The sequence below is a fragment of the Nicotiana sylvestris genome, chromosome 2 (assembly GCF_000393655.2).
Source record: "Nicotiana sylvestris chromosome 2, ASM39365v2, whole genome shotgun sequence".
Lineage (NCBI taxonomy): Eukaryota > Viridiplantae > Streptophyta > Magnoliopsida > Solanales > Solanaceae > Nicotiana > Nicotiana sylvestris.
Window position 1 is genome coordinate 176745359 of NC_091058.1, and position 8370 is coordinate 176753728.

General features: G+C 32.7%; 1 protein-coding gene across 1 annotated transcript; it reads left to right on the forward strand.

Moving 5' to 3' along the window:
• Nucleotides 1-3711: 3711 nt before the first annotated feature.
• On the forward strand, nt 3712-8145 carry LOC104234105 (uncharacterized). Its single transcript, XM_009787602.2, has 2 exons — nt 3712-4555; nt 7208-8145. The coding sequence occupies exons 1-2, from the start codon at nt 3807-3809 to the stop codon at nt 7860-7862; spliced, it is 1404 nt and encodes a 467-aa protein (XP_009785904.1). The 5' UTR covers nt 3712-3806; the 3' UTR covers nt 7863-8145.
• The last annotated feature ends 225 nt before the right edge of the window (nt 8146-8370 follow it).

The window sequence follows — 8370 nt, forward strand, 5'->3', positions numbered from 1 at the left end:
TTCGAGAGAACATAACCAAAAAAAATAAAAATAAGTATCTAAGATATATAACAACCTAAAATTATTGAGAGAGAGTTAAATAGAGTTAAATGTGGCACAATAAAAATTGATTTATACCAACATTTATATAGAGTTATATAAATGTTGAGAGAGAGTTATATAGAGTTATCTGTACCTTTTGAAAAACTAATTTTTTCTTCAAAAAGGAAATCTACGTTTAAAATATTTGTCTAACATGTAAAACTAAACCTAATTTAATTTTAACATGAATTTTATATTCTTGCTGCTTCTAGAATAGTATTAACGTAGTCTTTTTAAAACCCGTGAATTGCATAAAATTTTGTTACAACATAGACGCGTAGTTCTTTACTAATTTACTGAAAATAATTACTATATTTTTTCTTATTGATTAGAGTAATAGCACAATTTATATTTTCTCAACGAGAAAAAAAAGGCATCTTTTGTCAGTTAGTTGACTTTATTTGTATTTTTTTGTAATAAACTTAAGAATATGTAACTTTTCAAATAAAATTTTACGGAATAACTTAAATATCCAAGAGTTAATGTGTTCTTGCTAAAACTAAAAATGAAGTATATCTTGTGAAATTAAAGTAATGATATTCTAAAATTTGTAAGGATTTTTAAGTTGAATATATTGACACATGATTGAGGCTTATATGGGCTATAGTTTCTCTATTTATTGTGTTAGCTAGATAGGTTCAACAATTTCTTTCAAGAACTTATATTTTTTCTATAATTTTTATCTTAGCACTCAAACATAATTTCTAATAGAATATTTATGTAATGTTTTAATAGTTCATATTCATCGATATAGCATTCACGTGCAATCGTTCGTCATTTTACCCTTTAAAATTAGCTTTCATATTGGACAAAATAGTAATTTAAGTTAGTTTCTTAAATTTAGAAATAGTCATTTAATTATTTCCTTAATATTTAAAATAATCACTGGAGTAATTATTTTTCTAATATTTAGGATTTTGATCTAAGAAATCATGTTATTTAATTGGAATACTTCATATAAACTTTATTTAGACTTAAGGTATTGAATTTCAAGAATTCACGAATATTTTTTTAATATTAGGTTTAGGACAATTTTATTTTCGTTATAAAAGTTTGGTTTAGTAGTCCTTATTTTCTTATTTTTTTAATATACTTTTAGGAGTACTTTTTCAAGGTTTACGAGTATTTCTTTTAAATAATAAAATATCTTGAATTATTTTTCTTATATTTAAACTTTTAATATCAACTAAACTTTTGTTATTAAATCATACTTGGGAGTAAAAATACATATCTAGCAATCACAGACATAATAATCTCAATCAATTCCAATTATTTTAAAATTCAAGTATCAAGCTTAACTAAGAAAATAAAATTATAAAATTAGAACAACTTTTTGACTGAACACATTGACGAATTATTGAGAACTTCTATGGAGTAGTTTCTTCTTTATTGAGTTAAGTACATAAGATCAACATTTATCATTTTTAGAAAAATAAACTTTTATTTTATAGCTTAGACGCAATATTTCAATATAATATCTATACGACTTTTTAGAATTCTTTTATCCATTGTGATATTGTACACGCGCAACACACGTATCATAAGACTAGTATTATATTAAAAGTACGAAAGCCCTTAGCGAAATGTCGTTAGCCTGTTTTACCCCTTTAAAATAGAGTTCATACTAGACAAAATAGTCATTTGACTATTTTTCTATATTTAGGAATAGTCCTTTAATTAATTTCCTACTATTTAACAACAATCATTTAATTATTAATCTAATACTTAAACTTTTATTTTTCAGTTTCTTTTAAATCTAAAATTTCAAACACTTTCAACTAAAACTTGAAAAGTTTTTGTTATTCAACCCAAACTAAAAGTTTCGTCTTTCAACTAACTTAGAAAATTTTTATTCACTTTCAAAGGAAAATATCATAGGAAATTTTTTAGTTAAAAAAATTTGACAGATTAATTCTTCAAAAAATATTAGGTAAAAACGTGCAATTTGATTTTCTTTTTGATTTAGGAGTCTTTATTTTCTAATAAATTATACAAAAATTTATTTTTGTATAAATCCTTTCATGTTTCAAATTATATACCAAAAATTTATATAAAAGAGCTACAATTTTACGTTTGCATCATCAAAACTTTGCCTTCTTCTAGCAACTATAAATTAAGGACTTTCAGGTTCTTCTTTGAGCAATTTTTTTTAAAGTAGTTGAATTTTACATTCACACGTTTATATTAGTAGTTAAATTTAGCATTCACATATTTATATTAATAATTAAATTTTGCATTCACGTATTCAACAAGTACATTTTTATTTTGGTATTCTTAATTGTGAACCTTGAATGAACATGGGCCTATTTGGCCAAAATCTCAATTTTTTTAGGTGTTTTATAATTTTTACAATAATTCTTATTAATTAAAGAAATGGAATAATTCATATTTTGCTTGCGAGAAAAAAAGAAGATCTTTTGTCAGTTTGATGATCATTTGTGTGTTTTCTAGAATGAACTTAAGAATATATATTTCTCACAAAAAAATTTCAAGCAAAAAAATCTAAAATCTTCGAGAGTTTATGTGCTCTTAATTAAAATAAAAAATACCACAATTTATGAAATTATAGTAATGAATAAATATTAAGTTGAAAATATTGATTAAGTTGATTGAGGACTTCTATTATCACCGTTTCTTCATTTATTGAGTTGCTAAATATAATCAATAATTATCATTTTCAGTAACTTGTACTTTTTTCTTAATTTATTTTATAACTCAAACGTAATTAGTTAACATAGTATTTATGTGATTTTTTAAAAATATATACTTATTGAGACGGGACACACGCGCAGCGCGCGTATCGTATAACTAGGTTTTAGAAAGAAAAAAAGTAATCATTAACTTGTGATAAAAAATTAATTACCATGATTTACTTTACAACAATCCCTAAATTACCTCAATACATATTCTTGTTAAATAGATGGAAAGGGACCTTTATTTTTTGGTAAAAAAGAAACTAATATTATTACTAAGAAATTTTATTACATAATTTAACTTTAAAAACAAGAATTAGTTACGAAATTCATCTTGTAGCTGAATTAATTTTTTAAATAATCTGTTATCAACTCTCTCACTGAATATGATTAGCGATAATAATTTTTAGCGCTAATTTTTTTCTTTTTGTTGTTGACTCTAGAATACATGATACCTAACGATTATTTTGATACGAAACTAAAATAAAAGAACGAGATACACAAAATCATCTTGTTGTTTCATGCTTAGCATCTACTTTTTTGACGAAATAGGTTCAATATTTATTATTTTCAAGAGCTTATATTTAAAAAAAATTATAATTTTATGTGCAGTGTAGAGTGTACACGCGCATTATGACATATCTTAAAATAGGAGAAATTTTTATTTTGAGTGAGATATGCCATGTAATATACAACAATAATAACAACAATATCCCAGTATAATCTCACAAGTAGGGTCTGGGAAGATTAATATGTACGCATATCTTACCCCTACCCAAAGGTGCAGAGAGTCTATTTCCAGGAGACCCTCGGCTCACGAGAGCAACAAGAGACAACAAGAGATATGCCATGTAATAATGGTACAAACTAATTTATGCGTCCTACGGTTCAAGAAGCGGTTTTCACTTTTCTACATATTAAATTTTTCAGATAGAAATATAACCCCCACAACATAAACCCTGAACCCTAAACTTTTGCTCTCTCTTCACTTCTTCTACAGAGCTGCTCTATAGTAAACTCCACCATCCATCAATGGCGGAGGTGAAAATCTCAGAGATGCGTGACCTAACCCGAATAGAACGCATAGGTGCACACTCCCACATCCGAGGTCTCGGCCTCGACTCATCACTCGAACCCCGCCTCAGTTCCGAAGGCATGGTAGGCCAAACCTCCGCTCGTAAAGCCGCCGGCGTAATAGTCAAAATGGTTCAAGAAGGTAAAATCGCGGGTCGGGCTGTCCTCCTCGCGGGTCAACCCGGTACGGGCAAAACAGCTATAGCAATGGGCATGGCGAAATCATTAGGGCAAGAAACCCCTTTCGCTATGCTAGCAGGAAGCGAACTTTACTCCCTCGAGATGTCGAAAACGGAAGCACTTATGCAGGCATTCCGTAAAGCAATTGGTGTGCGGATAAAAGAAGAGGCTGAAGTTATTGAAGGAGAAGTTGTGGAAGTGCAGATTGATAGGCCAGCTGTGGCTGGGGCGGCATCAAAGACGGGGAAGTTGACTTTGAAGACTACGGATATGGAGACAGTTTATGACTTGGGAGGGAAAATGATTGAGGCTTTAGGGAAGGAGAAAGTTCAGAGTGGAGATGTTATTGCTATTGATAAGGCTTCTGGGAAGATTACTAAATTAGGGAGGTCGTTTTCGAGGTCCAGGGATTATGATGCTATGGGACCCCAGACTAAGTTTGTACAATGTCCTGAAGGAGAGCTCCAGAAGAGGAAGGAGATTGTACATTGCGTTACCCTCCACGAAATTGACGTCATAAATAGCAGGTAACTTTTGTTAATTTTGCAGTACTAATTTTTCCATAAAGAAAAGATTTTGATTTGTCTGTGCTTGCGCCAGTTTTATATACTTGTTTATATGTATTTGTATAATATTGGCATAAGATGAGTTAAACTAAGTAACGTGGTTAGTGAGGATTCGTATAGCCAAGGTGTAGTTGTTGTTATTTGTATGGCTGCTTAATTGCTTGCAATAAGTCTGGTTTCAGGAGCTGTTATTACACTATGTGTTTGCTACGTTATATAGTTGGTGTTTGATTTTTGTTGGACATTGTCCTAGTTTCATTCTTGTGAATGCATTTTCTTAGTGTTTCTGAAAGCTGGAAGTTGATAGCTTGAGTCAACATAAGATATAATCTGTGAAGTATGTTTTCTAGGTTTGCCTGAGGTCAAACAAAATTAACCTTTTTTCTCTTTCTTTAGTCTTATTGATACATGATCCTGTTGTTTCCTGTCCAAGTTGGCACCAAGTTGAGCCCTAGTTTGAGCAAGACCAGGGATGTTTGTTGAGCCTTGAAGTGGGGTAAAGAGAGCTATTTTTGTTTGATTGTACAGTTATATAAAGAGTTGATTATAATTCAGGCAAAAGTTTAAAAACTTTGCAGTCTTCTTCAAATTATTCAACTGATATTATAAAATTTAATTCTTGATTCTCCGGGTAGATATCCAGATTGCTTTTAATAGAGAAACATAATGCAAAGATACAGTCTACAAGCGAAAAGGTAATTTTTCAATTTGCAATGCGATTCCAGCCATTAGTTAAAGGTTTTATCAGCTTAATTTTGCTGCGGGTGGTGGATAGCATGAAATTATTCTTCGATTTTATGACTACTGTTGTTGTTTTACTCTGGTTAGCTTTACTATTTTTTGATCTCAGTACCTTTCTGTTCTACTGTTTTTTAATCACAACTTTTACTCTTGTACTTTTCAAACCTGTTTTGAAAACGCTTTTCATGAGCCGATGTCTACCGGTAACAACCTCTCTACACCACAAAGGTAGGGGTAAGGTCTGCGTACACCCCATCTTCCCCAGAGCCCACTTGTGGGATCACACTAGGTATGTTGTTGTTGTTGTTTTAGCTTGAGAGATGAAAACTTGCTTAAGTTCTTGTTTCCTTTTATTTTCCTCTTTATTTTTGGTAAATAAAGTCTCACAGTAGAGGATAATATCAGAATAGTATATTTGTAATTGTCCTTTACTTTTCAGTGGGACATCCCAAACATGGAACAAGCTACCATGTTCCATGTTCATAGGTGGAAAATGCTCCATCATGAAAGCTTGAAAGGCCAGCTGGATTTCAGTTTCTGCTAAAGTCTGAAAAATTCTTAAGAGAACCCGCTGAAAATTTCTTCTACAGTTATCCGTTGATTAATTGATAACAGCTTGAAGGACTTGAAACCTCACAGGTGGAAGTTGGAAAAAGTTAGTAGAAGGCTGAAACAATAGCTAGTTTAAAAATAAACTGGTCAAGTTCAGTATTGGCGACTGTGATTTTAACCTTTCTGAGGTCATCATATTGCCTAAGTTAAGGGTGTTATGCTTAGCAGCGGTTGCAAGTTGCAACTCAGTTGCTTATGTATGACGTTAGCTTCGATGTTGAGCATTTTTCTGAAAGATTATGGGCTTCTATAGCATTTTCGTAGGGAGAACAATTTTGTTTGAAATTGAGTCTTTACAGATTGTACTTTATATTTAAAAGGGTCTCCTATTCCTTTTCAGCTGCTGTAGTTTGACTTTAAGCTAATATTAACCTTGCCACTTCCCTGAAGGAAGCCATGACGATTGATGTTCCAGCAAGGCTTTTGTTTGGCCTTGTTATTTTTTGTCTTTTGTTTCTTTTGGGGGAGTAAATATGGGAGTCGAGGTGTGACAGGAGGCCTTTTCGTTGCTGTACTACCTTCTTATTTGTATATATCTGGAAATAGATAAATAGTGTTCTGTCAAAAGGTTTTAGAAGTCAAACTCAATGCTATAGCCCTTAATAGTATTGTCCTATCCATCTCCTTTACCTAAATATTGCCTTTTGCTAAGTTAGCTATTTAGATTATCATAAAATACTTTGCTAGTAATGCATGGGGTTATAGTAGATAGCTTTTCCTGGTAACCATTCGACAGGATTGGTTTCAAAAACAATATTATGTTTGTAGTAAAAGTTTGCCAAAAGACTGAATGTGGGTGTTGTTTGACTAGGAATTGATATGGCTATCTTTTCCTTGCTAATCCGTTCGCTCCTGGTGCACTGTGTTTTTACCTCTCGTTTCTATATTATGTTTGATTGGATTTTGCCCCTTAGTAGGGTTTTTGGCCTCATATGCGATGGACTGGATGTCATTTGAAGAACAAACTGATCTTTTTGTATGCTAAAATCATAGACTACTATTAAAATATCATGATGTTTGTCAGGAGACTTGGATTCATATCTTCCCCCTTCATGTGCCTTTTCCCTGCATTAATTCTAATTGGTGATGCTACTTGCCATCCTCAGTTGCATTCCTTTTCTATTGAGTGTATTTGCAAAACTCATCAGTTTTACTTTCTGAGTTTTGAGTTGCCTCTGAAAACATTTGACATATTAGAAAAATCTTCTTGTTTCCTACTTTACCAGATTAAACAAGTTAATCAGCTCATCTCAATTGCAGAACACAGGGATTTTTAGCACTATTTACGGGTGATACTGGTGAGATTCGTGCTGAAGTGAGAGAACAAATAGATACCAAGGTTGCAGAGTGGAGGGAGGAAGGGAAGGCAGAGATTGTGCCTGGTGTCCTCTTCATTGACGAAGTCCATATGCTTGACATTGAGTGTTTCTCTTTCCTAAACCGAGCTCTGGAAAATGACATGGCACCTATATTGGTTGTTGCTACCAATAGAGGCATTACTACAATTCGGGGAACAAATTACAAATCCCCACATGGGATTCCAATTGACTTTCTTGATCGCCTGCTCATCATCTCTACACAGCCTTACAAGGAGGAAGAAATTCGCAAAATTCTGGACATCAGATGCCAAGAGGAGGACGTAGAAATGTCTGAAGATGCAAAAATTTTGTTGACCAAGATCGGGGTGAATACATCTTTGAGATATGCCATTCACCTTATTACTTCTGCAGCTCTGGCTTGCCAGAAGCGGAAAGGGAAGATTGTGGAAGTGGACGATGTTACTCGAGTCTATAATCTGTTTTATGATGTCAAGAGATCCACACAGTACTTGATGGAGTACCAGAGCCAGTACATGTTTAATGAAGTGCCAACAGGAGATGCAGAAGAAGATGAAACCACTGCCATGGTCTCCTGAAAGCTTCTTGACTCGGGATTCTAGAGATTGAGATCATTCCTAAATTCAGAGTTAGCTCTGATTTTTGTACAAAACTCGTCTAGTTTGCAGGTTTAACAATTATGTCTTACATCTTTCTTTCAAGAACCTAGTTTGATTTTCTCATTGCTCCTCTGTGCTGTTTGATTATGACAGTGCTACTTTGTTATGAAATACTCGCCTGTATTGACCATCGTGATTGGTCAGATCTGCAGATGGCAACCCTACTAGCTTCTTTGAGTATCAATTGATAGGGTTCTGTGAATTACTAGCGTAATTATTCTTTAGTTGTATATCAATTTTAAGCATCTGTTTCACTTCCTTCCAGGATGCTGCCAGTACCGTAAGATGTTCATGAAAAGTGATAGCTCCCGTAGAGATGCAACCCCGTTAGATGTCAGTTTTCTTCTGTTTCTATTTTCATATGGTGACAGTTTATTTTCCTTCGTTTAGGGTGATTGTGTTCAGTTAAATTTTTTAGTGATAAACG

What these genes read in the sequence shown, in the direction of transcription:
- LOC104234105 (XM_009787602.2), top strand. Translation starts at nt 3,807, where the DNA reads ATGGCGGAGGTGAAAATCTCAGAGATGCGTGACCTAACCCGAATAGAA. An exon ending in ATTGACGTCATAAATAGCAG is followed by an intron (nt 4,556 to 7,207) that starts GTAACTTTTGTT and finishes TCTCAATTGCAG; the next exon opens with AACACAGGGATTTTTAGCAC.